We start from the raw sequence: 25,349 nt of genomic DNA on the forward strand, positions 1-25,349 counted from the left end.
GTATCTTGAAGACAGTCCTGTGTTTCCAGCAAGTGACCTGTCCTACACCAATCCTGGGTCCACCTGCATCCCGTGTTTGTCCTTGACCATCCCCAGGTCTCACGGGTCAAGACAGCGCTTCCCTGTTTATGCCTGTGGGTGGTCAGATGCAGTGCAGCTGGTGTCCCCTGTGCCTGGTGTCAAGCAACCTTTGAGGCTCATGGAAGCTGTCCTTCACATCCTGGCCTGGAGCTAGGGATTTTCTTAAGATCTGGGAAGAGGACGAAGGCAGGGCCTGCCTTCCCTGGTGCTTTTGGGGTGTTAGCTGTACCAGAAAGGCTGGGAGGGCAGGGAGAGCAGGGAAAAGTTTGAAGTGTTTGGGTACCCATGGAGGAGACCTAACGCAGGAGAAGGCAACAGACTGTGGGAACAAGAGTAGAGGGACTCAAGTGTTGCAGCTTGCTGTGGCCACATCACACAACCTGCAAACATCTGTGCCCTCCCTGCTGCATGGTCAAGGTCACTGAGGACAAGCAGGCAGGAGCCTTCTTGTTGCCTGTGCCTGCCTGCTCTGCCCAGCCTGTTGTAAGGCCAAGGGGGCAACACCTTGTACCTACAAAAGTGTGCCAGGAGAGCGCATGCAAGCACGCACGCACTGTGCACGGCCTGGACTCGTGCATCACCGGTGCTGCTCTGCACTGTAAAATGCCTTGTCTCTGAGTCAGCAGTGTGTTCGTAAGAGTTTTGAGCTATATTTTTATGCTCAGTAAAGATTCCCAACAGGTGCCTGACAAAGATTCACTAGTGCCATAAAATCATAAACATGCAGTAAACGTGAGCAAATGTCCTTTCATAAAACTGCTTTACAATGAATAAAGCATAATGAACTTCCATTTCATAAAAATCACTCTGTGTAGCAACAGTATGCAGTACAGAATAACCTGAGTTTCACTTATTTAGCTGCTTTGGTCACAGCAACATCTGTGCTTCTCTCACAGTGGGTTTAGGGCCGCGGCACTCAGCAGTCCATGTTCTGGTGCAGTGCCTGTGACTCCAGTACCAAGCTCTGCACCTCTCGGCTCCTTCCCCTGGAAAGAGGCTGCTCCAGCTCCTCTGCAGAGGGGTGAGGAGGGCGAGTGTAGGTGGCATAGTGGTCCAGAGGTCTGTAGTGTCGTCAGGGCTGCGGATGAGCAGTCCCTGCGTAGCATCCTCATCCTGGAGGAGCAAAAGCTGTTCCCCACCAGCTGCTTCTGAAGGCAAGTGATGTGCCATAGCTGGTGGTTCTGGGTGGGGTCAGCTCCCATGCTCATCTGCTGAGGGGCGAGTCCTAAGGGCTTTCTGCAGACGCAGGAAACCTGGTGCTTTGGGCTCCTGGGGATGGTGAGAGGTGCCTTCAGAGCCATGGTCAGGAGAGAGGTGAGGTGAACAAGCGTTGTTCAGGATGAGGTCCTTAACACAGCTCCCAAAGGACCCTGTGGCCGCTGTGGCCCTGCTTCCCCTGGGGTGCACGCGGGGGCTGATGCTGTGCCTTTCACTTGCCATCAACTGTGTCCTGCTGCAAATGCTCCTCTCGCTTGCAGGCCAGAGGCACAGGTTTCTGTGCAAACTCTGTCCCTGTGCTGACGTTGGGCAGGGAAGGAGATGGCATGGTCCCACTGCCACCCAGGCACCCGCTCTTTGCAGCGGTAACAGCATCACCCACACTGCCATGTCAACTGGAGTGACTTATGCCTGGGCAGCGCTGCTGACGAGTGTGCGCTCTCCCCTCTTCCAGGCAGCCTTCCTTGGGCAGAGGGGGCTGACGGAGGATGACTTCCTCACCAAGGTGCTGGAGGGCATGGCGTTTGCTGGCTTTGTGACTGAGCGGGGGGCCCCGTACCGCTCGATTGACCTGTTCGATGAGGTAAGCAGCGGTGTGGGAGCAGTACCCCCTGCCTGACCATCCCACACATCCTTGCTCCGCTCAGCTCTCCCTTCCCCTGGAGGGAGTGAGCCAGGAATCTGCAGTAACACTCTGGCTGCGGCATTGCACTGTGGGTTGGAGCCAGGGGATGCGAAGGGTGGCCAGATCCTGTCCAGCAGGCAGCTGCTCCTCTCACCCATCTCTTCCCCCAGCTTGTGGCTTACGAAGTGAAGCGCATGCGTGCAGAAGAGGGGAACAAGCAGAAAATACTGCGGCACATCAAGGAGCTGGCGGAGAAACTTTACAAAAATGTGAGTCTTGGAGACCCGAGGGATGGGGCAGGGAGAGCTTGGGTTGGAGCCCTGGTTGGTCTGTCCTCCCTCCGTAAGCTTTTGCTGGGACTGATCCTTGTGGTGGGTGATCCTGTCCTACCCTGTGCTGTCACATGTGGCAGGGCACCTGCTGATGTGCGCAGAAGTGTCTGGCCTGGTGTGAGCTGCTCCCAGGAGTGGGATTCCTCGGTTTCAGGTGGCCTGGGCATCATGCACTCCATGCCTTTGCTCCAGAGCAGCAACGGTGCTCGTCTGATCCAGGGCAGGCCAGTGAAGGTCCTCTGAAAGCAGAGCAGTGCCTGTGGGGCTCTTGGCCATCTCAGGATGGAGCTCCTGCATGGTGCTTTGCTCGTGGCTGTGTTCAGGGCCAAAGCGAGCTGTTCTTGCAGCTTCTGGGAGCAGAGCATGCCAGCACTGCTGCCCAGACATCCTGCCCTTAGGGCTGTAGGTTTTTGGGGGTTGTAGATACCAGCTGGGAGGCCATTTGGCCTCAGAGCAGACGAGGTTGCTGAAGGCTGCCTTGCTGTAGCTCCTGGCCTGGGAGAGGACACATGATACAGACGTACGCCTGAAAAGAAACTGTCTTTGCTGTGCCAGGAGAACCCGTACCCCGCGGTGACCATGCACAAGGTGCAGAAGCCCACGGAAGGCTGTCATCTGCGCCTCCACCAGAAGCCTTTTCCCCACTTGGATGAGGGGACAGTGCAGTGGATCATCGACCAGGCCACTGCCAAGCTGCAGACAGCTCCTCCTGCTGTGAAGGCAGAGAAGAAATGCATGGTGCCATCGGGACCCCCCATTGGTACGTGTGTGCAGAGGGCCTTTCCCTGTGGTGAGAAACCCTGCTCAGGAGGAGCTTTACCATGGTGTTGCTGGCTCCTCTTCATACTACGGCATGTCTGAGGGTCCCACATGAGCAAAATGTGCCTTGGAGAAGCAGCAGCACTGTCCTTGTCGGCTTCTGCCCCTTGGGCTGCTTAGAGCTCCTTGGAGTCTTACCAGCCAGTGTGAGAGGATGGGTGAAGGCCCCGTAGTATTCTTCCAGCATGAGCTCTTGGAGCCTAGACCCTTGCCCTTGTGGAGCAGGGGAGGGGGCACCCGTCTCTCCCCTCCCAGGGGTGAAAGTCCTGCCCTGACGGAATTAACAGGCAGTTCTCTCCCCAGCTGCCATCATGGAGCGCAACGGCAACGCCCTGGCCAACAGTGCCCGTCGCCTGGAGGTGGTCAGGAACTGCATCTCCTACGTCTTTGAAAACAAAATGTTAGAAGCCAAAAAGGTGAGGGGGCCCCTGAAGAGCTGGTGGTTGAGGGGGGGAGAGCCGGGGGGTTGCTCTGCTGCTCCTCCCTGGCAGGCTGGAGTGGACATTCCCTGCCTGTGTCCCGATCTCTGCTGCCCAGCTCTGTTGCCATATGTTCTCCACTCAGCACTGCTCCTCCTGGTTGTGTTCCTGGGCTTTTGGCTGATCACTCCACTGCACCAGCTTAGCACTATTTCTGTGTCTCCCGGTGCCCCACAGGGTCTGTCCCGCAGAGATAATGGGGCTGAGGTCCTGAGCAGGAACCTCCCAGGGCTGTGCTCCAGCTGGCCAGATGCGGAATTTTGCTCTGGTTCGCCTCCACATCCGAGTGCGGATGACTGTCTGTAAACACCCTGGTCTCAGCCAGCACAACCAGGACATGAAGCCTGTCCTGCACCTCCTCATTGTGTGCTGACCTTGAACTCACTGCCTGACCAGAGCTCCACTGGGCCCTGTCTTTCTGCTACATGACTTCTTTTTTGCTCTGCAGCTATTCCCTGCTGTGCTGCGTGCCATGAAGGGCCGAGCAGCCAGGCACTGCCTGACCCAGGAGCTGAACCTGCACGTGCAGCAGAACCGGGCGGTGCTGGATCACCAGCAGTTTGATTTCATAATCCGCATGATGAACTGCTGTTTGCAGGTAGGAGAGAGCTGGGGAGAGCGCATCGCTTCAGAAGGAGCTCATCTCCCCATGTGGGAGACAGCACCGTGCAGGAATTGGAGTGGATCTAGGGGGTCTTGCAGCAAATCCCCTTTTAACATCTCTGCTCTTCCCCAGGACTGCACCGCCATGGACGAGCATGGGATTGCAGCCGCTCTCTTGCCGCTGGTCACCGCTTTCTGCCGAGTGAGTACCTGCAGTATCCTGACCCCCTGTGCGGCCCTTGCAGACTCGGAAGGCCTTGGAGGCCACAGGCTGAAGGACAGGGAGCCTGCGCTGCAGCCAGCCTGAGGGCGTATTGTCCCCTCGGTGCTTCTCAGAGTACAACGTCCTGCCCAGTAGCTTTCAACCGCTTGCGAGGCTGGCCAGGCTGGCTGCACCAGTCTTGACCCAGGACTCCAAAGATAGCTGGAACACCTGCGGGAAGGGCGCTCAGAAACTGGGGCTGCTCCAAAGTGCCAGCCCGATCTGTTGGTCGAGCTGGGCTGAGATAAGATTCTACCTCCTGTAAAGCATCCGTAGCGTGAGGCCCTGCGGGGCTCTGGGTGGGTGCTGGGCAAGTCTGAGGAGAGTTTGCAGGGGATGCTTGGAGGAGCTGTGATGCAGATATCCCTCCTGCAGGCCCAAGGGTATGTTGCCACTCCCAGCAACAGGCTAGAGCAAGGATTGCCTGGAGAGGAGACCTTGGCACAGAGGCCGTGTTTATATGAAACTCTTTTTCCACCTTTTGCTTCCTCAGAAACTGAGCCCGGGCATCACGCAGTTTGCCTACAGCTGTGTGCAGGAGCATGTGGTGTGGACCAACATCCAGTTCTGGGAGGCCATGTTCTACTGCGATGTGCAGAACCACATCCGAGCCTTGTACCTGGACAACAACGAGGAGAACCACATGGATGAGGTGAGGAAGTGGCCACAGTGCCAGTGTCCCTGCAGAACTGCTGCAGCTCTCCCCAGAGGTCCACGGGCTGATAAGGATGCTGAACCAGCCTGAGGGACTACATCCTGGTTCTGGGAGATTCCTGTGGGAACAGTGGGGTGAAGGCTGGCAGGTCCCCTGTCCGTGCAGACGGCTGACATCTGCTTCCAACTCCTTCAGGAGAGCACAGAGGGGCCACAGGAAGCCAAGTCTGCCCTGGAGATAGCGTCGGAGCAGCTGAGGCTCTGGCCCACCATGAGCCGAGAGAAACAGCAGGAGCTCATCCAGAAGGAGGAGAGCACGGTTTTCAGCCAGGCCATCCACTACGCCAACCGCATGAGCTACCTGCTGCTGCCTCTTGACACTAGCAAGAACCGCCTGCTCCGCAGCTCTGGGCTGGGGGACGTGGAGAGTGTCAGCAACAGCTTCGTCACCAACAGGTGAGCAGGGCTGGAAGGCTTGGTAGGGCTGTGCTGCAGGGGCACCAGAGCAACCAGAGCTGGGGATGGGAGCTTCTTGGTGCGGTGCCTGGGGCATCTGGATCATTCAGCTGCCATTGGGGTTTGATGCAGGTTGCAGTGCCCCAGGGGTGTTTTGTATTAGGAGTGGAAACTCCTCTGCGCTCTGCTTCGTGTGAGTTACAGCAGCGGAGAGATGTTCTGGGTTAACTCTTCCCTTCTCCTGTACGGCAGCATTGCTGGCAGTGTGGCTGAGAGCTATGACACAGAAAGTGGATTTGAGGATGCAGAGAGTTCTGATGTGGCCAACTACGTGGTGCGATTCATCAACCGCTTTGTGGACAAAGTCTGCACAGAGAGTGGAGTCACCAACGACCACCTCAAGGGGCTGCATGTCATGATCCCTGGTAATACACGTTGCGGCAGTGCTGGGAATGGGCAGCTGTGTCACCTCGCTGGGGACCCTTCCGTATCAACGGGGGGGGGTCTGCTCAAGAGACGGTTCTGCAAGAAGTGGTGGGAAGGCCAAGAGAAGGCACACGCAGTGCTGCAGGGCAGGTTGGCAGCCTGCCTGGGTGGTGTGTAGGGCAGGACTTCGCTCACAGTCTCTTACCTTTGTGTTTGTCCGCAGATATTGTACAGATGCACATAGAGACACTGGATGCCGTGCACAGGGAGAGCAAGAGGCTTCCTCCCATCCAGAAGGTATGGACCTGGCCTGCCGCAGCCGGGGAGAGGTTCTGGTGCTGTGTGTGGCTATCATGTCCCCTTCCACTGGTCTGAACTTCCTATTGTACATCCCTGTAGCCAAAGCTGCTGCGTCCCAACCTGTTGGTGGGTGAGGAGTGTGTGATGGAAGGGCTCCGCGTGTACCTCATGCCTGATGGACGGGAAGAAGCTGCTGGAGGGAATATTGGTGGTCCACCTCTTCTCCCTGCAGAAGGAGCCATCTTCCTCACCACTTACCGCATCATCTTCAAAGGCACTCCCACGGACCCTCTGGGTAAGGGTCTTGCCTGCACCACATCCTCTGTCTTCAGGGGCTGATGGTGCCTGGGGAGGAGGTGGCTGGTAGCTCTCCTGGAGCAGTGGCTGCAGCTCACCTTGTTGCAGGAGCTGCCGATAAGGGCCTCAGGTGGTTGCTTTGGGCGAGTGACGAGCCAGCACTAGGTCTTACTGGGGTCTGCCGCAACCACCGCAAGCTTGATGGTTGCACCCAGTACCACAAAGGAGGTGGTTGCTCTTGCTGTCCACCTTTGGCAGACGATAAATTACTCATGCCCATCCTAGGCATCATCTGCAAGTCGCCATGGACTGGCTGCAGTGTGCCTGGCTGCTTTATCCTACGGGGCTCTCTGTGGTGATGGCCACTGAGGAGACTGAGGCCACAGCGTGGCCTGGCTTTGTGCTGGAGCGAGGCAGTGGGATGCGGCTAACCTGTTCCCGTGCTTGTGCCCAGTGGGGGAGCAGGTGGTGATCCGATCCTTCCCCATCGCCTCACTGACCAAAGAGAAGAAGATCAATATCCAGGCCCAGGTGGATCAGTTCATCCAGGAGGGCTTGCAGCTGCGCTCGTGCACATTCCAGGTGAGACAGCGTGGGGCTGCGCGCTGCTCCTTTGCATTGCACTGTCTCAGCTGAGGAGCACGCTGCTGGGGAGACCCAGCTGGTATGTGACCACGGCTGGCACCATCCCTTGGGACAAGGCACTGCCCAGGCTGACGTGGTTTGGGGGGATTAAAGACAACCCCTTGCGGGTGACAGGGCACCTGAGGGGTGGAACTAGAGGCCCCCTTGCAGAGCAAGGAGTAGGCTGTGGTCCATAGCATGGTTTGGGTTGGAAGGATCTTTAAAGACCATGTAGTTCCACACCCCTGCCGTGGGCAGGGACACCTTCCACTAGACCAGGTTGCTCCCAGCCCCATCCAACCTGGCCCTGAACACTTCCAGGGATGGGGCAGCCACAGCTTCTCTGGGCAGCCTGTGCCAGCGCCTCGCCACCCTCACAGTAAAGAATTTCTTCCTTATGTCTAATCTAAACCTGCCCTCTTTCAGCTTAAAGCCATTCCCCCTTGTCCTATCACTGCAGGCCCTAATAAAGAGTCCCTCCCCATCTTTCCTGTAGGCCCCTTTAAGTATTGAAAGGCTGAGGTCTCCCCGAGACTTCTGTTCTCCAGGCTGAACAACTCCAGCTCTCTCAGTCTGTCCTCATAGGGGAGGTGCTCCAGTTGCAGTCCTGTTGTATGCAGGATCAACTTCTTGCTCATGAGCTCAGGGCTCCTTTCCAGCTGCTCCAGTAGCTGCTGGAACACTGAGAAAGCGTGAGATGTCCCCACACAGCACCCTGGGAGGTGGTACTGCAAAACCTTGTAGCACATCTTGGAGAGAGATACCGTAGGGTGAGATGTGACAATGCAAGTAGTTACTCAACATTTTCCATCTTTGAGAGACTTATGGAGGTAAAGCAATGCTGGGAGGAGAGCAGCTAAAACACTGTCTGCGTGCTCAGAGCCGCGGTGACTGAGTCTAGGGACACAACAGGAGCGGAGGTGCTGGATGCAGAGTGCTTTGCAGGAGGAAGGGTGTGGGACAGAGTAACTGGCACAGACGGACAGACAGGGCAGCCTGGCCTGTGCCCATCTCAGTCGCTGCTCCCGACTGGGATCTGAGCTCTTCTGCCCTGTGCTGTGGGAAGAGCCCTTCCCAGTCCCCTGGCCCAGCTGTGTGCCGTGACTGCTCTCTGCTGTTCCTGCAGTTGCTGAAGATTGCCTTTGATGAGGAGGTGGCTTCAGACAGCGCTGAGATCTTCAGGAAGCACCTGCACAAGCTGCGCTACCCCCAGCACGTGCGTGGCACCTTTGCTTTCACTGTGGGCCAGTCACCCAAGCAAGCCATGCAGCCCAAGGCCAAGGAGAAGAACCCCTCACTCAGGTACCCGTGCCATCGTGCCGTGGGGAGACCGGCACGTGGGGATGCGCTTGACCCTTTCGAGCACTGCAGGGCTTCTCCTCTCCCTCCTCCAGTCCACCCAGAGCGAGCTGCTGAGCAGGGGTCACTCGAGAAAAGCTGGGGCATGGACTCCTGAGCTGGAGGTCAGGGTCCCTGAGCCAACCTTGCTCAGACCTCTCCTTGCTCAGGATCTCCACTTGTTTGTGGGGGGACATGCTGCACGTGTGGTAGCGGTCTCCTGGCTCCACGCAGAGGACCAGTCAAACTCGAGGAGCAGGGTGTTTGCTTCAGTGGCATTCCCAGCCCTGTTGCCCAGGCCAAAACAGTGCAAGCCCCGAGGAGACGTCTCATGGGAGAGGTTCCAGTGGGCACGAGAGCAGACTCTGCTGTGCCGGAGGATGGGGAGTGCTGAGGGGCAGCGGCAAAGCTCTGCGCATGGTGCTGACCTGTGGCCAGACCCCGCTCCGGCACGTGGTGGCTAGGTTCAGCGACGCTGTAGCGCTGGGGTCTGGTTGGTGCTGTGTTCGCGCTTGGTGTGCCCTGGAGTCTAAGCATCTCTCCCGTGTGTTTGTGACTCAGCTCCCAGCAGGTGACCGATATGTTCCAGGGCCTGACAGTGGGGGTCATGTCCCTTGGGCACCTTGGCCATTCAACCACGTAAGATGCCTTCACCCTGGGCGGGAGCTTGCGAGGTGGCATTGGCTCAGGCTGCAGCCTTCACTGCTCCCAGGGTTTCTTCTCACCTGCTCTGCATGCGACCTGGGCTGTGGGCTTGTCACTCGGGGAATGCCCTTTTCCAAGCTGCCGGTCTGACGTTCAGGTTTGGGGTGTGCACTGTCACTGTCGCAGCACCGTGGCCTCCAGAGGCGGTTGGTTGGTCAGTCATCCTAGTGCTCTGTGGCGCACTGGTGGATCCCAGGACATGCTGAGGGAGCTGTGCCTGTACTGCTAACCTCCAGAGACCTCTAGAGCTGCCGGGTCCAGCTCTGGGCCTGGGCACAGTCTCAGAAGCCTGTCTGAACTTCAAGGTGTGCTTTGTCACCCCCCTCCGAGTCTGCTTCCAGTGCCCCACACTATCTGCAAATCTTGTTCCTCCGGTTAGAAAGCCCTCCCGTTCCTAGCCTCCATACCTGAGCGTTTTTTCTCAGGACGGCATTCTCCCTTGGTCCTGAGGCTTCCCCTCCCTTGGTAAATGTAGGGAGCAGTTGGATTTCCTCACCAACTGCTCTGTGAAGCAAAACAAGGGACCTGCTACTCTCACTCTGGCCCGTCTTGATAAGGTGAATTTCTAGAGATCTTTGCATCTGGGTTGGATGTGGCCTCTTCCCTGGCTATTGTATGTCCCACATGTCCTGCGTTTGTTCCCCTTCGAGCCCAGGGGCTCACCGAGACAGTGGTGAGCGCGAGGTCCTGTGTGCGGGCAGGCCATTCCTGCCTTCAGGAATTCCTGCCTGCTGGAGCTCTGTCTGCAAAGCCTGTTGTACCCATGCAGCCTAATCACCTGTGGGTTTTGGAAGGTGTCCCTTCCCTGCTTTCCCCAGGCTGCCCTCGGGAGTGGCTGAGCCCAGCTGCGCGCTCTCCCTGTCCCTTATGTGGCATTGAGCAGGTCACCTTCCACAAGTTGCCTCCCCTCTGCCTGGTGAGGAGCAGCCCTGTGTCAGGGCGGGCTGGCAGCATCCCCGGGGTGGATCCCCTGTCCCCTGCTGTGACTTGAGCCAGGCCGCTGCTGATGGGAGCTCCGATGTGGAGGTGATGGCATTAGAGCTCGGGACAAGGCCAGGTCACTGCTGATGGGAGCTCCCATGTGGAGGTGATGGCATTAGAGCTCGGGACAAGGCTGGCCTCCTGTCGGGTCGGGAGGCTGGGGCACCTGCTCAGCCTGGCTGCGCCATCCAGCCAGGAGAAGGCAAGCGCTGTAGGCTCTTGTAGGCTCTGCCTCTGGCTTGGTGGCCTCCTACAGCTGAGAAGCCAGCTTCTCCCTACCAGGGAGCTAGCAGGTGACATCTCCCCTCCTGTGGTGACAGTGATTTTGACCCCATGCCTCTAGCCAGTGGTGAGGGATGCCTCTGTCTCTGCTTTGCTCTCGGTGTGACTGAGTGTTGGTGTCTCTAACCCTTCAGGGGCTGCTCTTCTGGCCGTGCTGGGCTGTGGTCACGCACGCGGGGGAGGTGGTGTCACCTGGCCTCAGCTTCTTCTCTGGTTCCAGGACGCTCTCCAAAAACCTGGTGAAAAATGCCAAGAAAACAATTGGCCGCCAGTACGTGACACGGAAGAAATACACGCCGCCCATGTGGGAGCAGCGGAGCAGCCAGCACTTCCCAGAGGACAACGAGGATGAGATCTCAGGTTGGGAGCACCCTGAGCAGGGAAGGGAGGCTGTGGGGAGCGGGGCACTTGCTGAAGCAGGAGCATCTTCCAGCTAGGAGAGGTCTCGGCCATCGCTCTGCAGAGGAGCAGGCGTGGGAGCTTCCCTGGTGCAGAGGATCACCACTGGGGTTGTCTCTCCCAGTTCTCGACAGTCTGCCAGCTCTCGTGTGCTGGTGGTGGCCAGTTGGCAACTCGACATATTTCCAATATCTAGCAAGCCCTGCAGAAAGGAGCAAGTCCTTTGGTCTGTGGCCTCAGCTCCTCTGATGAAGTCGCAGATTTCAGCTGCAGCAAGGCAGGTTAGGTTACATGTGAGAAGAGGTTGACTGGTTTGAGAGTAACAAAGAACTGGAAGAGACAGGAGTCCTCTGCGTTGAAGACTACAACCTTTCCAGGTGGGAAGGCCTGTCAGAGAAGATGTGGTGGATGGGATTTAGGGTTTCAGTGGGAAGTGGTGTCTGTGGGGACCAGTCCCCCCTGCCACGTGTGAGGCGGGTCTGGCCGACTGACGTGGCCGATTTTCGATCTTTCCTTCTGTTCACTTCCCTTTGTTCACTCCCCAGTTTGTTTGCAGTGCTTTTCAGCTCGAGTTCTGTCACAACCATTACACAGCCTTTGGTGTGTCCATCATTGAAGTTATTAGCAAAAAACACCAGCTGTGTTCAGGCCCAGAAGAGAGAGATCTTTCAGATCCATCATTGTTCTCTAGTTCTGGCATTAGGAAATGCGTTAGGAGCATTAGGAAAGCTGTGTGTGGAGGGCAGCCACCAAGGGTTGTGTCCACCTGACAGTGATTTTGCCTGGATGGAAGTGTTCCAGGCTGAAAGCCTTGCTGGAGCCGAGGTCTCACCTGTGTTGCCCTCTTCTCCCAGGAGGTTGCTCTCCTTTGAGGGAGGAGATGAGACCAGTGTGGTGGAGGAGCTCTGGACCGATTGGTGCTGGGCTGTTCCTCATCTCTCGGTGGTATCATGCGATGTGAAAGCACCAAAGAAATCTGCTCTGACAGTCAGTACCCAGGCAGCTGACACTGCGCTTTTAACCTGTAAAAAAGTTCCAAGTTTTGTAACTGACAAGTAAAGATGCTTGCTGCAAGGGGGAGACAGACTTTTTAGTAGGGCCTGTAGCAACAGGACAATGGGGAATGGTTTTAAGCTGAAAGGAGGCAGGCTTAGGTTAGATATAAGGAAGAAACTTTACTGTGAGGGTGGTGAGGCGCTGGCATAGGCTGCCCAGAGCAGCTGTGGCTGCCCCATCCCTGGAAGTGTTCAAGGCCAGGTTGGATGGGGCTTGGAGCAACCTGGTCTAGTGGAAGGTGTCCCTGCCCATGGCAGGGGGGTGGAACTAGATGGTCTTTAAGATCCCTTCCAACCCAAACCATTCTGATTCTAAGCTTTGGTGCCCAGCCCTTTGGACAGGGCAGCTGAGCTCTCCTGTTTTGGATGAAGGTGGTGGGAGGGAGCTCCTGCCCTCTGCTGTCTGCTTGGCTGGGAGATGCCTCCAGCCCATCCTCCAGCTGCATGTGGGACACCGTGCCTGTTGCCGAGGGCAGACCCAGGCTCCCCTTCTGTCTCCACAGTGTCTGAAGAGATGGACCGAAGCACTTTGACCCCCACTACCACCATTAAACCTTCAGATAAGATGACCATCAACCACCTGGTAGAGCGAGCCTGCTGCCGCGACTACCAGCGGATGGGGCTGGGCACCCTCAGCAGCAGCCTTACCCGCTCCAAGAACGAGCCCTTCCGCATCTCCACTGTGAACCGCATGTATGCCATTTGCCGGAGGTGAGCCTCAGTGGGGCCGTGGCCGAGGAGGGGGGTCCGCAGGGTCAGGAGAGGACAGCGAGGGTCTTTCCTGGCTTGTGGGAGCTGGGGGCAGGGCTTGCACCGTTCCCCCCCGGGCTCTGCAGAGCCTCCGCTGTCTCCTGCAGCTACCCCGGGCTGCTCATCGTGCCGCAGAGCATCCAGGACAACACGATCCAGCGGATCTCCCGCTGCTACCGCCAGAACCGCTTCCCTGTTGTGTGCTGGCGAAACTCCCGCACCAAGGCCGTGCTGCTGCGCTCGGGGGGGCTGCACGGCAAGGGTGTGGTGGGCCTCTTCAAGTCCCAGAACGCCCCCACTGCAGGTGCTCGTCCCCTCTGCCCCTGGGCAGCGCCCGTGCCGGGAGTGGGCTGCAGACCCCTCCTCGGGTCCCGTGCCGGTGGCAGAGTGGTGACGCTCGTGGCTCTCCTCCCAGGCCCCTCGCAGACGGACTCCACCAGTTTGGAGCAGGAGAAGTACCTGCAGGCTGTGATCAACTCCATGCCGCACTACGCCGACGCCAGCGGGCGCAACACACTCAGCGGCTTCACCTCTGCGCACATGAACAGCTCAGGTGAGGAGCGCGGCCACCGCTGCAGAGCAGCAGGGATGCAGGAGGGCTCCTGCTGGTGTGCGCAGGGCCCCCGCCATGAGTCGTGCCGTCCGTCCCCGAGCCTGGGCAGCCAGGTGAGCTGCTGTCTCCAGACTCCCATCGGAGGAGGCAGCAGAGCCTTTCCAGCGCGCTCTCCAGAGCTCCCAGCTCCAGCTGGGCCTCCGTGGCTGGTGGTGGGAATGGGTTTTGGGAAATCCGGTAGCCCTGGACCTGTGAGCACTGGGAGCCCCAGACTGTGCTCGGATCCAGGTGCTCGCTGAGGACAGGGTGGGGACAGATCCTGCTAGCTGCGACCTCGGCACCCTTTGCAGCCCAGCGCAGCGAGCAGCAGTGCTCGGGGTCTGCCACGGGAAGCCTTGGTAAGTCGCTGCCTCCCTTGCCTTCCGAGCAGCCTGTCGTTTCCTGCCGGGGCAAAGCTGCCCGTGCTGCCCTGCCGTGCTCGGGTGTCATTCATCCTGTGTCTCAGCCATTCCACCCCATCGCTGCTGCAGAGCTGACTGAGGGCCAGGGGGACTGGGGGGGAACAGCCGAGGGCTCCCTGCAGCCTGGGGAGAAGGCAGCTTGCTGAAAGCCCCTCTGAGGCCTCTTCCCTGGCGTGGGGGGACGTGCCCGGAGCCACGGCTGAAGGAGAGAGGGTCAGAGCGGCATTGGGGGTGGCAGGGGAGAGACCTGGCGAGGGGGCTGCCGGACTGTGGCAGTGACTGGGTGATCCCCCCGCAGTGCAAAGCGCCTGGGGCAGAGTTGCAGGAGGGACAGGCCCCTGCTCACACTGCTGCGCCTGGTGCCTTTTTGCTGTGGCTCCAGCTGGAAGGTGTTTCCCGCACGCTGGCCTCCTGGTCCTGGCCCCGGGTGCTCCTGCTTGCTGCTGCTTTCTCTCTTTGGCCCCTTCCCCTCCCTCCCGAGCAGTTGTGGGGAGGCAAGGAGGGAGGGCCCCTCTGGAGCAGCACAGAGGCCGAGAGCTGACATTTTGTTGGTGCTACAGATTTCTCCGACAAGAGACAGCCTAAGCTGGGATCGCTCATGAAGCAGGTGATGGGAGGGAAGGACGATGGGCCTGGTACTATTAGCCGCGGAGGTGAGGACGTGCGAGTGAATTCTGCCTCGTGGGGGCCTGGCAAAGGCCCCCGGCTCAGGGCAGCTGCTGTAGAGTAGATGCTTCCCCTTTGCTCCCCCTGAGCTCGCTGCCGTGGGGCAGCTGCAGGGAGGGAGGGAGGGACCCGCTGCAGCACCCCAGAGCCATCTCATTCATCCATCCCACTCATTGCTCCAGTTGCTTCATCTGGGTCCCCGGGCGCCTCTTCCCGCCCGGCCCGCATCTGCCCAGCGAGAGCGTGGGTCCGCCTCGCCCCCCTGCCCTCGCTGAGGTTGCTTTCGTCCTGTGCTCTCAGGGCTCGGTCACAGAGCTAGGGTCATCACTCTCTCCACCCCCAAGTGCGTGTCAGCGAAGGGCCGCGAGACGCCCCGAGGTACGGTACCGCCAGCCGCCTAACCGCCACCCGGGTGCTAACCTCACCGACTGACCCCCCCACACACACACTCCAACCCTTCACATGACTAATGCCCCAGTAACCCCCCACTGCAGCCCGCTAACGCCTCCACTGAGCATGTCGCCGGCTTGGTCCGGCCCGCGGTGCCGGCGGTAAGTACCGGGCCAGTCCCCAGCTGATCCCGCAGTGTCCTCTCAGGTTTGCTTTAGGCTCCTTGCGCATCTGCTGGTGCTTGGGTGGTGGTGGCCAGGGACGGGGTCTGGCTGGTGGGGAAGGGGCAGGTCCTGGTGGTGTGGGCGCAGGAGTGCACTGTGGGCTGCGCAGGTGATGGGGCGTGGAGCTGCTGGTGTTGGTCTCTCCATCCACCAGGCAGGAGATCCTACAGCACCCAGCAAGGAGAAGGAGCAAAAGCAAACCTGGTTCCCAGCACCTTCCCGGCATGTGTTCCCAGGGTGCTGGGGTGACAGCAGCTCGGCTCCTGCTTTCGTGGCGAGCTGCTGGCCCCTGGGCCAGCCCGGCTGGGGGGACGCAGATGCCAGCACAGCCCCCGAGCCAGCCAGGGGCCCCCAGCCTAACTGCTGGCTGTCTTGCAGGCAAGTGGGGCAGCATCCGAGCCGGCGGGCGCATAAGCAGCTATGCCCTGAACATGGAGATCGGGTCACGCCTGGCCGGGAAAGACCTGCTGGGTGCCCAGCACAACGGCACCCCCTCGGAGGCCAGCTTCCTGCGGCAGCACCGGGCCTCGCTCTACATCATCGGGGACAAGTCACAGCTGAAGGTAACCCTGACACCTGGCAGCAGCATCCTTGGGAAGGATGGGTGGTGGTGGGTCTGCTCAGGGGGTGTCTCGGGGTGATGCTGATCTTCTCCTCCCTCAGGGGGTGAAACCGGACCCGCTGCAGCACTGGGAGGTGGTTCCCATCGAGGTGTTCGACGTGCGGCAGGTGAAGGCCAGCTTCAAGAAGCTGATGAAGGCCTGCGTGCCTGGCTGCCCCTCCACTGACCCCAGTGTCGCCTACCTGCGGTCCCTGGAGGAGTCCGAGTGGCTGTCCCAGGTCAGTTGTCACCCAAAGCCTGGAGGGGCCCTCGTCCGTAGGAGTCTTTGCTGTTGACTGTTGCTCTTGGCAAAGTGAGAATGGGGGTCCAGGTGCCCTCTCCAGAGCATCACTGTGGCATGAAGTGGGAGATGCTAAGGGAACAAGGTTGGTGCAAGAAATGAGGATAGAATAGTCCAGAGTACCGCTCTGCGGCGCTGGACACGAGAGCTGCGGGTGTCTGCGGCAGCTGCCGGCTGGGGAAGCGGGGCAGGATCTGCAGGACGGCGGAACACTGTGAAGGGGTTGGTGTAGGGCCGTGCCAGCAGTAGCCAGGGTGACCCAGGGAGCTGCTGCTCTGTGGGACTGGTCCCACTGTGGAGCTGCTGTGGGGCTGGACCCTCTGGCTGCTGGAGGGAGTGAGGGACCCACAGCTCCGCTTGGGGTGCAGCGGTGGTGCCCCGCTGGCCTTGCTGTTGCTGACGAAGGGTGCTGCACAGGGCCTGAACACGGAGGCCTTGTGTTGTGGCCCTGCATAACCTCTGTGCTCTGCTTCGTTCGGCTCATCCGCTTCCACGAGAAAGGGTGGCTTTGCACGACGTCCAGCAAAGGAGTTTGCTGCACTGTAGTAACTCTTGGCCCTTACCTTGGCAGATCCATAAGATCCTGCAGATTTCGGTATTGGTGGTCGAGCTGCTGGACACGGGCTCCTCTGTGTTGGTCAGCCTGGAGGACGGCTGGGACATCACCACGCAGGTAGGAGCCCGACAGCTGCCCAATGTGACAGCTACCCGTGGCCGTCTCCCCACGAGCATCTCGAGCCCCGCTGTCCCTGCAGGTGGTCTCCTTAGTGCAGTTGCTGTCGGACCCCTACTACCGGACACTGGAGGGCTTCCGCCTGCTTGTGGAGAAGGAGTGGCTGTCCTTTGGGCACCGCTTCAGCCATCGCGGAGCCCAGACCCTGGCCAGTCAGAGCAGCGGTTTTGCCCCCATCTTCCTGCAGTTCCTGGACTGCGTACATCAGGTGAGCTCCAAGTGCGCCAGCTCTGCACCGGCTGGCTCTCCCCCAGCACCAGGGCTGGCTCCTTGTGTGCGGGGAACGGGTCTGGAGTCAGCCTGCACTTTGTGGGTCCTGGGAGGTGTCACCCGTGCTGCTCCTTGCAGATCCACCTGCAGTTCCCTATGGAGTTTGAGTTCAGCCAGTACTACCTGAAGTTCCTCAGCTACCACTACATTTCCAACCGTTTCCGGACATTCCTGCTGGACTCTGACTACGAGCGCATCGAGCTGGGTGAGGACAGTGCACAGGGCCTGCAAGTGGGTGGCAGCCCCACGCCTTGCCCCAAATAATGTCCCTTCCTCACCCTCTTCTCCACAGGCCTCTTGTACGAGGAGAAGGGTGAGCGGAAGAGCCAGCAGGTCTACAAGTCCATCTGGGATTACATTGACCGGCTGAACAAGAAAGCCCCCATCTTCTTCAACTACATGTATGCCCCTGAGGATGGGGAGGTGAGAGCTGCGCTCCTGCCCTGTGTCCGCCCAGCCCAGCTGAGCCCCCGTGTGCCAGAGGGCTTGGACAGGGCTTGCCGGGGCCACTCCAGGGTCTCCTTGCTTGCACGAAGCCGAGCAAGCATCCCCTTGTTGGCTGGACCATGGCATTCGCCCACCCGGGTGGGCTCTCCTGCCTGGCTGCCATGCCGGAGCCCTGGGGAGGGTGTCTGCCACTGCGGGGGGCATATGGGACGAGTCAGGCGCTAGAACTGTGTCCCTGCAGAGGAGCTGGGGTGACGCAGGTGACGCTGCAGAGCGCAGGTCCCCAGCTGGAGCTGTCAGGGTCTCATTTTTTGCTCTTCACCGCCACAGGCTGGGAACATCCATCCTCAGGAGCTTCTGGGGCCGGGTGGGGGAGGAGGTGGGGCGCTGCGCTCTGCTGATGTGGCCAGGCTGCAGCAGAGCAGCTCAGGGCTGTCATTTGGTCTGAGCCCAGTCCTGGCCCAAAGCTGGGAGCAGCTCTGCCTTTCTCTGGCCCAGCATTGCCTTTTCCTTCCAGCGTCAGCTGCCTCTTGTTACTGGTCAGAAAGCATCGCCCTTGGGAAGAGCTCATTGTGAAGGGGCTGATCACCTTTCTGGGCAGATTGTCCCTGCAGCGTGGCCAGGGCTGTGTCTCGCTGCCCTCCCCGAGCATAACCCTACTTCTCCCGCAGGTGCTGAGGCCGTACAGCAACATTTCCAACCTGAAGGTATGGGACTACTATACGGAGGAGACACTTTCTGAGGGCCCTTCCTATGACTGGGAGCTGACGCAGGGGCAGCCGGAGCACGTAGAGGAGGCGGATCGGCAGGACACCAGTGCCCCCCAGACAAAGCGCAAGATCATCTGGCCATGCTATGACAACCGCAGCCGCGTGGAGCCTGATGCCATCTCCAAACTGCTGGAGGTAAGAGCGTGGCTGGCGGCAGCATCTTCTATGCGTTGCTACTGGGCCTGGACTTGCCCTGGTGTCCCCACAGGTATGGCGCTGCCCCATGCACACAGTGGGACAGGGCTGTGGCAGGGTTGGAGTCAGTTGAGCCCCTGGGACAGTGGTCCCAGGAGTCTTAGCCCCTCCTGGGCTGATGCCTGAATCCCCACGCAGGAGCTGCACAACCTGGAGATGGAGCTGGGGCAGGTCCCAGAGCGCTGGAAGGACACGTGGGACAAGGTCAAAGCTTCCCAGCGCACCGAGGCACGGCAGGAGGGCAGCCGGGTAGGTGGGGGCTGTGTGACCTCCCGGGGAGGGCTGGGGGGCAGGCGTCGGCTTTGCCCAAGGGTGCCCTGAGCAAAGCAGGTGTTTGCTCCTGCAGCCTGGGGCTGAGGGGGGCTGCTGGTGCTCGGCCCCCAGGCTGGGTGTGCCTGAGGGCCATCCCCCTCCTCATGCTGTGCTGTCTGCTCCCCACAGACCCCCAGCTCTCTGCTGATGTCCTCCGGCCTCTCCCACCACCGGCGCTCGCTTGGCGTGTACCTGCAGGAGAGCGGCGTGGGCTCTACCCTCAACCTCAGCCTCGACAGCGACACCAGCAGCACCTCCACCCCCTCCAGCGGGAAGCAGGGTGGCCGCAAGAGCACCAGCACGCTCTACAGCCAGTTCCAGATGTCAGAGAGCGAGAACAGGCAGGAGGGGGGGTTGGGGTGCCAGGGGCTGCCCGCGGTGCTGGGAGGGGGAGGGTGTGTGGGTTCTGCAGAGTGCAGACCCAAAGCGCCTCTTGTCCCCACTGATGCTGGGGTGCCACAGACCGAACTGCCCTTCGGCCCCTCTCTCCTTTCTGCCCTAACGCGCTGCCTGGCCCCTGCAGGTCCTACGAGGGGTCGCTGTACAAGAAAGGAGCCTTCATGAAACCGTGGAAGCCTCGCTGGTTCGTGCTGGATAAAACCAAACATCAGGTACTGAGGGGCGGGTGAGCCCCAGGGTCTGTCCTGCCATCGCTCCCTCCCCCTGGGCGTGCTGACAGGGCCGGGACCTCTCCCTGCAGCTGCGGTACTATGACAGCCGGATGGACACGGAGTGCAAAGGGGTCATCGACCTGGCCGAGGTGGAGTCCATCACCCCAGGAACCCCCTCCATGGGGGCCCCCAAGACGGTGGATGAGAAAGCCTTCTTCGATGTGAGTGTGGCACGGAGCTGCACCCTGGGGCAGGGAGCCCGGCGGGGCAGGGAGCCCGGCAGCCCATGGCCCCGCGGTGGAGCCCGGCCGTTTGCGCCGGGGGGTGCTGCTGGCTCCCTGGGCGCAGCCGCCTGGCCCCGCTCACCTCCCCTCTCCTCCCCTGCAGCTGAAGACGACAAAACGAGTTTACAATTTCTGCGCCCAGGATGTGCAGCTAGCCCAGCAGTGGATCGACCGCATCCAGAGCTGCTTGTCGGACGCGTGAGACCGGCTCAGGGGAGCCTCTGTTCCAGGCACAGCGTCTCCCGGGCCCCAGCACGTGCAGCACGGGCAGCACCCATGCTCGCAGCTGAGCCGGGGCTGTAACTGACTGGAGAGGAGGAGATGGCCTTCCTTCCCACCTGCCACAGGCCTGCCGTGCTGGGCGGCCGGCGGCCACGCACCCCCAGGCGGCAGCGGGGCAGCATCAGTATGTTACACTACGGTAGGACTGTGTAGTGGAGGAATTCTTTGCGTTGAAGCCGGCTGGGGGGTGCGGCGGGAGCCTGTCCCGCTCTGTCCTCCCAGGCCTGTCTGAGCCCTGTAGTTACTGCGTGTCCTCTGTGCACCCCCCGTGCTGGGTAGCCCCGCTCCGGCTCTCTGTGGCAGCAGGGGTGTCCTCAGCCGGTGGAGGGGGTGCACCTCGCCTCCACCACACCCCACGCCGCTGGAGAAAGCAGGAGCTGCCTGCCCCGTCCTCCCCGCGGCTTGCATGTCTGCCAGGGCATCCACGGGGGAGAGCCAGCCCTGCCCCCACCTGACCTGGCGCCGCTGCCCCATAGCACAGTAGCTGGCCTAAGCGTGTCCTGGGCTTTGCTCCCGCCTTGCTGGAACCGGGGATGTGCAGCTCAGGGTGCTGGTGTTGGTGGAGGTGACTCGCCCGCGTGCTGGGCCAGTGCGGGCCGGACGGCCGTCCCGCTGGCAGAGCAGCCCCGCCCTTGAGAGGCGCCTGTCCCAGGCCTGGACACCAACAAACGAGCATGCCGCTGCCAGCCCGGGGATGCTGGCGAATGGCGCTTGCAGGCACTAGGCTCTGTGTCTTGGGAGGGGACGTGGCTGTGGCCGCTCTGCTCCCAGCAGGCAGCTGCGGGCTGAGGCTGTGACCGGGGCTCCCGTTCCCCAGGGGAGGTGCCACATGCCACAGCCTTGGTGCCCTGGTGCAGTCCCCTCTGTCCCCTTGCATGGGGGGAGGACCAAACCGGCTCCTGGGATGAGGGGTCCAGCTCCACTGCAGCCAGGAGCCTCTGTGGCTGAGGGTCCCCACTGGCAGCGATGCCAGGGCTGCGACACAGCTGTCACAGCTGTGCTGGCAGGTGCCACCCGGTCTCTTTGCACAGGTCACCCCCTCAACCCTGAGCCCTCCTGCGGGAAGGAGGGGGCAGCAGCCCAGAGGGCACCACAGTACTGCCCTCTTCTCCCTACCGCCACCCCACCCTGAGCCCCCCCCGGCTTGTGCTCTGCCCGCACCGTCACACCCAGCCTGGCGGCTGAGTGGTCTCGCTGGAGCCCTCAGCCCTGCAGCAGCGCAGCGCCGCTGGGGACCGCACATCCCGCTGCCACCTCCCTGCTTGTCGCTGTCACAGTGTCAGTGCAAAAGGGGAATCTCGGTACAGAAACAGATCCTGCAGCACCTCATCCATTCCCTGCACTGGTGTGAACACGGAGAGGTTTGGCCCCGCTCCACCCGAGCGTTGCTTGCCAGGAGGTGCAAAGAGGCATGGCCGGGGCGCTCGGGACCCACTGCCCTCCCTGCCTGCATCCACTGCGTCTCCTGGGGCCCGACCCCCCAGCTGCCAGCTCTTCTACCTGTCTTGTTTTTAAAGGAGTACAATGTTTTATTTCAGTGCAGAGATCTTTGTACAGTCTTAACCCCCCCGGTTCCCCTCTTTGTTTTATTGTACAATAATGGCTGTGGCAGGTAGCTGGTGTAACATGGAGGTTTTTGTAACTTACCTGAGCAGTTGTAGATTATTGAAGTTTCTGTACATTGTGTCAAACATACAAGAGTCCTTGTATTGTATTGTGCCTAGAGGAAAAAGGTTATTATATAAAGAGAAAACTAACTGAATTTAATAAAAAAATTAATATGACACATGCCCTTTTGCCTCACTGCCACTGCCACCAGCTATGTCTCAGGGCACCGGGCCAGCGCTGCGGGAACCACAGCTCCTGTCCCTTGGGGACTCAGCTGTCCCTCATGGAGAGAGGCTGGCACAGCACTGGGGACTCACCCAAGCAGAGGCCACACTGGTCGCTGCCTTCCTGTGGCAAACAAGGACCTTTGTCCTGTGCTGTGAGGTAGCAGTGTCGTACCTGCTCCTGCTTGTGCTGGCAAGTTTTACTCTTCTCCGTGGGACACTGGTTTGGTGACCCCAGTATCCCCACTGCTCAGCTGTGCTGGTGGGCTCTGGCCTTGCTGCACCATTGGGGGTGGCCCCTTGACCCGGCTCCACTGCATCGTGCAGGTACCTGCTGGGCAAACTACTGTTCCCAGGGAGCAGCAGCAGCACAATGACATGGCGCTGGGACCGGCGTGGAGCTGCTGCCGTGATGCACACAGAGAGCTGCCTTGCGCTGCAGCTGGGGATGCAAAACGGTGTTAAAGGAGAGCTGGAAAGAAACCCAAACTCAATGGTGCGGGCTGCCCCCATCACCAGCCGGTGCTGGGAAGCATTAGGCACAGTGAGGGACCAGGGCAGGAGGCACCTGGTACCAAGCCTGTGTCCACCTCCCCTTGAAGAACCAACCAAAATGCTTTTTTGAATACAGGAGCAGCGGCTTCATGCAGCTCTCAAACTTGCTCCTGGCTGCAGCCACCAAGACAGGCACCCTTAAAAAATGACAGGCTTCACGCTTCAGCATCATCACAAAGTCCTGAAAGGTCACTCCAGACCCAGCGGAGGGGATGCCCACAGCTGGGGGAGCGAGGGGGACCAGCCCTGCTCCGCCTCAGCGCCGACTGCTGCCACAGCCTTACCTGCACCACCAGCAGCTTTCTTCAGGGTGAAAACTTGAGGATTTTGGCACAAGAAGCCACAGGACTGAGATCTTCCCACCGTGCAGCTACACAGTTCAACAGAAGGGGACCAGCCAGGTACAGAGGCAAACATCTGGCAAAGTCACTAAGGGCCAAGGTGCCTCGATCAGGGCCTGGCAAAGACTGAACTGGGGTCAGCGAAAGCACCATCCCAAGTGGCAGGGAGAACCTCAGTGCCTCCCCCATTAGCCAGGCAGCCGTTACAGCCCACAGGCGCTGGGGGTTTCATCCAGAACCAGCAACAACCTGCCCCGCACCGCTCCCCCGGTCAACAGCACCACTCACGCTCTGGAGGCCAAAGCCACGTTTGCCATACAGCAGCATGTCACCGGGCCCATCCTCCCGTGAGACGCCGTAGGCCAGAAAGCCACCTTCACCTCCTATGCCACCAACGGCCAACTTGGACACCAGCAACCCCGGCCTCTGCACGGGCCAGGGGCTGCAGGAAGCCACCCAACCTCCTCCTCGGCCCTCCTGCAGCAGGGCTGACAGCCCTCCTGGGTGTGCGGGCTGGAGAGCCCTGCGGCACCACCCCGAAAGGCTGCCGGCCCTCGCTGCCTGCCCGCACTCATGCCCTGCCCGCCGGGTGGCTGGGGCCGAGGCTGGGGAGTGCAGCCGTCCCGCTTGTGCGAGCAGACGGTGGGATGTGGCACGGCAGAGGCTGAGTGTGTCTTGCAGGATGGAGGAATCCACCACCGGCACGTGAATTTTGAGCTTTTATTGGTAGTTGGAATTTACAGCCTAAAACTGACAACATAGAGAGATGCAGACTTTTTTTTTCTTTTTCTTTTTTCTTTTTTTTCTTTTTTTTTTTCTTTTTTACAAAAACAAAAACCAAAATAACCAAAAGCCACCAGCATCAGATTTACAATATAAAAGTTTTGACAGTAGAGAGACTAAAGTACATCTGGAATTACTCAGAAAAATAAACAGGGAAAAAAGGCAGTAATTTAAAATTTGTCCCTCATATATACACATAGATACACAGACATTGCTTACAAAGACCCGGTTTCAACATTTAAGGGCAGTAGGCATCATGAGAAAAAAGGCTCCCCTATGTCATTGCACTAAATTAATTAACCCAGTTGGGCACCCCCCTTTGCCACCCCTTCCCGGTTTAGAGGAAAGGCCACGTGAAGCTAGAATGGGATTTCCACATTCCCCGGTGTCGAGCCCCAGGGTCCTGGGCTCTGCAAGGACCCTCCCCACAGCAGCCACGCTCTCATCCCACAGCCGTCACCAGTACGGCCACTGTGACAGCCCCAGGACACCATCTGTGCAGGCGAGTGTTTCTTATTGCTATACAGAGTGCGTCTTACCTACCGGCCACCGCTTTATGGGTTGGGTTTTTTTAGAAAGGCATCACTTCAGCCCCTAACGCTTGCTTTTCCAGGCCACCTGGGTGCCTGCACATAAAACCCGTCCCTGAGCCGCTCCACCGGGAAGCACAGCAGCTGGACTTCCCGACAGGTCATCAGCAGATTTTCTTTCAGGGAAACTGGGCTCCCAGGACACTGAAACAAAACGACTGGATTTTCAGAAGAGCGGAGATAAGCAGGCGCAGAGCTACGCTGAAAATCTGGGCTCATGTTTGGGTACTGAGCTCTCGGATACATGAACGCCCCATCCCCACTCTGCCCACGGCTGCAGCGCCTTCCCTCACCTCAGGCCAGTGGATTTAAAGGATCTCCTGTTCTCAGGGGTCCAGGAAGGTTTCACCTCACAACCCCCATGGCCCCTGCTTCAGCTCTACCTTGGTTGTGACACGGGGACTGCGGAGGTGGCCGTCTCCACGGTCTTCTCCCAAAAGCGGCTGCAGCTGAGAGCAAAGCCCAGGAGCAGGGGCACGGCCGTGGGCACTCCGGGGTGGTCACGCAGCCTCCCTGGCCGGAGCTCCATTCCCTTTCAGAGATGCCTGGATGAACCTGCCAGCTCCCAGGCTCCAACTGGCATTGCTGCAGTCACTACCACCTCCCAGTTCTCCTGGAGATAAGTCATTATTTAAACAAACCCCAACGGTGTGGTTTATTTTTAGTTTAAACAAGCATTTTGGGTCCTTTAGCCTAAGGTGGCAACTGGTGGATCTTCTAGGGTGGACAGGCCTTAAATAAGTGGTTTGTGCTAACAGTCAAAAAGCCAAATATTTCCAATCGCCTCGAGTCTAAACTGCAGCCTAATGCCAAACAGAAAAGAAACCGATGGAAGTGACGGAAAAGCCCAAAAGAAGCAATTCCAGAAGCTCCAATTCAACAGACCGTGGACCAAGATAAGGTGGCAAAGAATATTTAATATTCTGATTGCTTTAAATATGCTAAGTGCAAATTAACTGGTTAAACGATGGTGTCCTGTCGAGTTCGGAAAATCAGAGCCTAAAAAGGAAGTTCGTTTGTCTAAGCAGATACGCCCTATAGTAAAAAAATCATTAGAATCATGGATATTTTAATGTGCAATAATACATATTACCCACTCCATGTACATACATATATGTATGCATGTATTCCTGTACACACACACACATATATCATCTGAGACAACTGTCTTAAGCACTGCCAAACTGATCTAGTGCCAGTACTCGGGCTGCATTAAAGAAATGGTTTACAAAATATCAGATCAAGAAAAAGGTTTCTATAAAACTTTACATTTCAACTGAAGCTGCTCATCTAAATTTTAAACACTGTCAAAACCCGATTTGGATACAAAAGGCAAAGACAGAAACAGACACGGAACAAAAGTTAAAAATCAATAACCACCTTTTCCATGAGCCTCACTGAGAAAAATGCCAAAACAAAAACCACCCTTAAGCATTTGTGGGTTTTTTTCAGTCTGAAAATA

The 25,349-nt window shown here is 59.0% G+C and overlaps 1 protein-coding gene across 11 annotated transcripts in view; it reads left to right on the forward strand.

Annotated features, from left to right (window-relative positions):
- SBF1 (SET binding factor 1) overlaps window positions 1-21,570 on the forward strand; it is an 87,730-nt gene extending 66,160 nt beyond the window's left edge. For 3 of the 11 annotated variants that reach the window (XM_055808043.1, XM_055808045.1, XM_055808044.1), the window contains 32 exons: window positions 1,754-1,882; window positions 2,095-2,193; window positions 2,812-3,016; window positions 3,379-3,491; window positions 4,003-4,152; window positions 4,291-4,359; window positions 4,913-5,071; window positions 5,270-5,529; window positions 5,782-5,954; window positions 6,179-6,252; window positions 6,355-6,550; window positions 7,007-7,134; window positions 8,303-8,478; window positions 9,076-9,153; window positions 10,703-10,842; window positions 12,440-12,647; window positions 12,794-12,990; window positions 13,102-13,239; window positions 14,261-14,353; window positions 14,667-14,744; window positions 15,359-15,543; window positions 15,644-15,820; window positions 16,454-16,555; window positions 16,638-16,823; window positions 16,964-17,090; window positions 17,178-17,308; window positions 18,004-18,237; window positions 18,436-18,546; window positions 18,739-18,950; window positions 19,133-19,220; window positions 19,310-19,441; window positions 19,608-21,570. In XM_055808043.1, coding sequence (XP_055664018.1) covers window positions 1,754-1,882; window positions 2,095-2,193; window positions 2,812-3,016; window positions 3,379-3,491; window positions 4,003-4,152; window positions 4,291-4,359; window positions 4,913-5,071; window positions 5,270-5,529; window positions 5,782-5,954; window positions 6,179-6,252; window positions 6,355-6,550; window positions 7,007-7,134; window positions 8,303-8,478; window positions 9,076-9,153; window positions 10,703-10,842; window positions 12,440-12,647; window positions 12,794-12,990; window positions 13,102-13,239; window positions 14,261-14,353; window positions 14,667-14,744; window positions 15,359-15,543; window positions 15,644-15,820; window positions 16,454-16,555; window positions 16,638-16,823; window positions 16,964-17,090; window positions 17,178-17,308; window positions 18,004-18,237; window positions 18,436-18,546; window positions 18,739-18,950; window positions 19,133-19,220; window positions 19,310-19,441; window positions 19,608-19,706 — 4,647 coding nt within the window. In that variant the 3' untranslated portion in view covers window positions 19,707-21,570. The remainder of the gene's footprint in view (window positions 1-1,753; window positions 1,883-2,094; window positions 2,194-2,811; window positions 3,017-3,378; window positions 3,492-4,002; window positions 4,153-4,290; window positions 4,360-4,912; window positions 5,072-5,269; window positions 5,530-5,781; window positions 5,955-6,178; window positions 6,253-6,354; window positions 6,551-7,006; window positions 7,135-8,302; window positions 8,479-9,075; window positions 9,154-10,702; window positions 10,843-12,439; window positions 12,648-12,793; window positions 12,991-13,101; window positions 13,240-14,260; window positions 14,354-14,666; window positions 14,745-15,358; window positions 15,544-15,643; window positions 15,821-16,453; window positions 16,556-16,637; window positions 16,824-16,963; window positions 17,091-17,177; window positions 17,309-18,003; window positions 18,238-18,435; window positions 18,547-18,738; window positions 18,951-19,132; window positions 19,221-19,309; window positions 19,442-19,607) is intronic. The other 8 variants (XM_055808047.1, XM_055808049.1, XM_055808052.1 and 5 more) reach the window with 6 other exon arrangements.
- Window positions 21,571-25,349: the final 3,779 nt, after the last annotated feature.

The sequence above is a fragment of the Falco peregrinus genome, chromosome 6 (assembly GCF_023634155.1).
Source record: "Falco peregrinus isolate bFalPer1 chromosome 6, bFalPer1.pri, whole genome shotgun sequence".
NCBI classification, from domain to species: domain Eukaryota; kingdom Metazoa; phylum Chordata; class Aves; order Falconiformes; family Falconidae; genus Falco; species Falco peregrinus.